Source organism: Temnothorax curvispinosus, unplaced genomic scaffold, assembly GCF_003070985.1.
Source record: "Temnothorax curvispinosus isolate PA1 unplaced genomic scaffold, ASM307098v1 QBEX01018237.1, whole genome shotgun sequence".
NCBI classification, from domain to species: Eukaryota; Metazoa; Arthropoda; class Insecta; order Hymenoptera; family Formicidae; genus Temnothorax; species Temnothorax curvispinosus.
Window position 1 is genome coordinate 433314 of NW_020228017.1, and position 3712 is coordinate 437025.

General features: G+C 32.9%; 1 protein-coding gene across 1 annotated transcript; it reads right to left on the bottom strand.

The window, feature by feature from the left end:
* Positions 1 to 109: 109 nt before the first annotated feature.
* LOC112468265 (box C/D snoRNA protein 1) lies at positions 110 to 1951 on the bottom strand. Its single transcript, XM_025037386.1, has 7 exons — positions 1865 to 1951; positions 1586 to 1767; positions 1415 to 1506; positions 1033 to 1211; positions 758 to 952; positions 558 to 682; positions 110 to 485 (listed from the first exon to the last, which is right to left on the bottom strand). The coding sequence occupies exons 1-7, from the start codon at positions 1885 to 1887 to the stop codon at positions 280 to 282; spliced, it is 1002 nt and encodes a 333-aa protein (XP_024893154.1). The 5' UTR covers positions 1888 to 1951; the 3' UTR covers positions 110 to 279.
* Between the last annotated feature and the right edge of the window lie 1761 nt (positions 1952 to 3712).

Here is a 3712-nt window from a genome sequence, read left to right on the forward strand (position 1 = left end):
TACAGTTTGTGTGATCCTCTGTGAAGTCCCGAGTTAGTATAAGTTTACGAAAATGTTTTCATTATTTTTGAGTTGTACTTTTGGGTGGTGCGCAGGTGGAGGTATATATATCAGCAGAAAAGGAACCAATTGAGAAAAAAAAATGTATTATAGATGGCCATACGCGTCATTAATGTTACTATATTTGTATGTATTTCTTCTGTATTAAAATAACGGTGATGTATTTACAATAAAATATATCCACACATAATTAAATATTTATAACAATGAACGTAATTTTCACATTTTTATCAAGTCTTCGTAATTCGGTATATCAAGCGACTGTTTCTTTCTTTTAAATTTGACGTCCGTCTTCTCATCATCAGAATCCGAGAGATCATTGAAGAAATAATTTATCGGCTTATTTTTTTTGTCAGGCCCATTATCATTATTGTATCTTCTCTTCGCTCCGTAATTCGTACACTCCGTGTCACTCGTTTCTTCATCTGGATAATAATAGACATGATGTATAGATCTATAATAATATATCGATGATGCTTATAACGGATAATATTTACCAGTGTCTATAATCTCGTACATATTCGAGTGATCCTTCATAACGACATGCAATGTCGGAAACTCTACTATAGTTTTATTCTCCAAATTTTCTCTCAACGTGAGCGTAAGATCCAAATCATAAAACCTGGAAAGAGTAATCGATTACAATTAGCCGAGTACTTCAAAATTAGAAAAAGTAAAAAAATATATATTGGTTTACCTAGAGTTTGCCTTCTTTATTTTCTCGGCTTTCAAGAGCACTTTAATATTACTTAACCCAGCTGCTCTATAAAATTGCAGTTTATCAGCTAAAACCAGTTTTGTATTCAATCGTTCAATATCAGTCTCATCTGTCGAAGAGACCGGATCTAAAACCTGTTCCACCAATGTTGATAATCTTATGCTGTCTAGAGTTCTGTAATAAAGGTAATAATGTGAGTTGCTGTTCATTGCTAAAAGTCTAGGCTTTCAGACATGACACGCATTCGTCCATACCTGTCCACCGTGCACTTAATATTTTCAGCCTGTGGGAAAATCCATTCCAAACGCCAGAATAGCTCATTGGTCTTCCAATTAAGATACGTAGTGTTCTCCTTGTGCCGACTGAAGAGCTGCGGCATAAATAACAGCGATATCTTTCTGTAGCCTGCAGCGCATCTCAATTTATGTAGGTGCTGAAAGAAAGCAACATTGTAGGCCTGTTCTTCTTAGCCGAACTTCTTGCATGGCTCATTTTTCTCTTTTTCTTTTCACACGAAAGAGAAAACCAGAAAAGATGAACTGTGCCAGAAGTTTAGCTAAATAAAACAGACTTTGCAGTACTTAAAAAAAAAAATTACAGTATAAATAAAAAACGAGAGGATAATGGATATCGTACCACTGGTAGATTAGCTTGACGCGTGAACCTTATCTCCGGATTTCGCTTCTTTGTATCAACCGTTCTGTCAACTTGCTCGAGGAAGCGATAATCTGCAAAATGTGAAACGGTCAAAGCCTAGAGACGTTTTAAGCAATTTAAATAATATAAAAAAAGGACTCTGTTTTTTACCGCTCAATAAATCCAGATCGGTGAACGAATTGAGGGGGATGAACTTGGTCTTGTCCCGGATCCCGTCGCACTCCAGTTCCTTCTTATGGACGTTCACACAGGCGACAGAGCAGGTTCTAACCTCGCATTTCGGACAAGTGTACCGTGCCTTAGCTGCGGCGCATACCTCGCAATCCTCCAGTCTGTAAAAAAGAGTAAAATAAAAGGAGTAAATTAATCATCGCGAGAGATTTACTCGATCTTTACATTTATATGAACATCAGACATTCCTACACTTACTTGGTCCTCGTGGGTTGCTCCATCTTGCTTTTAGGTTAGGTTTATTTGCTTCTGTGTTTTTGCGCGCGCGCGCGCGTGTGTGTGTGTGTGTGTATGATTGATTAATTTGTATCAATTTGTATAATTGTTAATTTGTGTTAATAATTAGCTAGATTTGTATTATTCCTCTTTCGTATTCGTATATATATTATGATACAGTTTGATATTTTTCGTAAAGGCCGTTTTTTTTTTAAATAAATATATCTGTTTGTTTTGAAAGATTGAAAGCACGTTTACCTCCGATGTTGATAAAATAACACTTGTCCGCAAACGTTAGGCGAGAAATGAGCGCGTCTAGTGCTGCAAACCGTTGATTCGTAATATATTTTTATTACTTGTTATTTTTATTGATCTAATAAAATATATAATAAATAATAATAAAAACTGATCATGTTCCAGAATACTTGGCGATTACGCGATTGTTGTTGATATGGAATTACATTGTTGTATGTAATCGTATGTACATATACTTATATTGTACATTAAATAAATCAATTTCAAATAAACTTTTGTGGTATTTAAAACATATAATTACAAGAATATATATTGTTGCAATTAAAAATAAAATCGAGAAAATGCGATATATTCTTTATTATCCTTCTTTATGAAAAAAAATCAGATCTCGAGATTTACCCAGAAAGATTAAAAAATATATATTTAGTAATTTTAGGACATGCGCTTATATACGCTTTGTATTTACAATTAAATAAATTTTCTTAAATATATTAAAGAAAATAATGTACGCATACAAGTGAAATAGAAAAAGTTTCTAGTGAATAGATGGTAACAATTAAGTTTAAAATAACGTAATACATGATTTCGGAAAGAGATTAAACACTTATCCGAGAAAAAATGTTTCATACATAATTATATAAAATATATCCATATACATATACATATTTTCGTTCTCTTGTATAATCTCTGTTCGTATATATAAGAAAAATGATTGAAGAATAATGGAAAAATAATTATATGTATAAATAACTTTTGCATTTTTTTTTACAAAAAGTAAAATTGTTGTTGATATGGAATTACATTGGGCAATTTTTTCTCATTTCCTTAAATTTCATTTTTTTATTAAAAAAAAGAATGCAAAGTTAGTCTTTTAATTATTTTTCAATTTTTCTTTATGAACACAGATTATACAAAAGAAACAACATTTATGGACATATTTTATATAACATATTGTTGTAGCTCTCCTGCCGAGATGTAGTGAGTCAGGAATGTGATAGGTAATACAGTCGTCTTAGATAATTATTCCTTTATTTGCTCTCCATACAGTATGCGTAATGCGTCCATACAGTATGCGTAATGCGTCCCGGCTAACCGCGAAGTGACGCGCGCTCGTCCCGCGCTCTCGCGCGCCCTCCTGCCAAGGGCCGTCGGCGTATGTGGGACCGGGCAGGCCCCAACACATATAATTATATATGAAAAATTTTCACCTTTTATTAATTGAGTTAATTAGAAAATAATTGTTTACACTGTATCCACTGTATTAGATACGATAATAACTTGTATCCTGCAACGACTAAGCTTGCAATGTGAATGCTTAAATTATGACAAATTGTCTCGAGTTCATTGAGCTGAAAATAATTTTTATTTATTATTTGTTCTCTTCTTCTCTTTTCTGTGCATATATACAATATTTCTTTTACAATATCTGGTAGACTGGTAACTTTTACCGAAACACTTACGGGTCACTCTTAAAAATATATAATATTAATTACAATCTTTAACTTGGAATTGATTAAAATACTTATTAGTACGGAATCAATTCGAGAAACACAATGCTTGTCGTAATTGCATTCA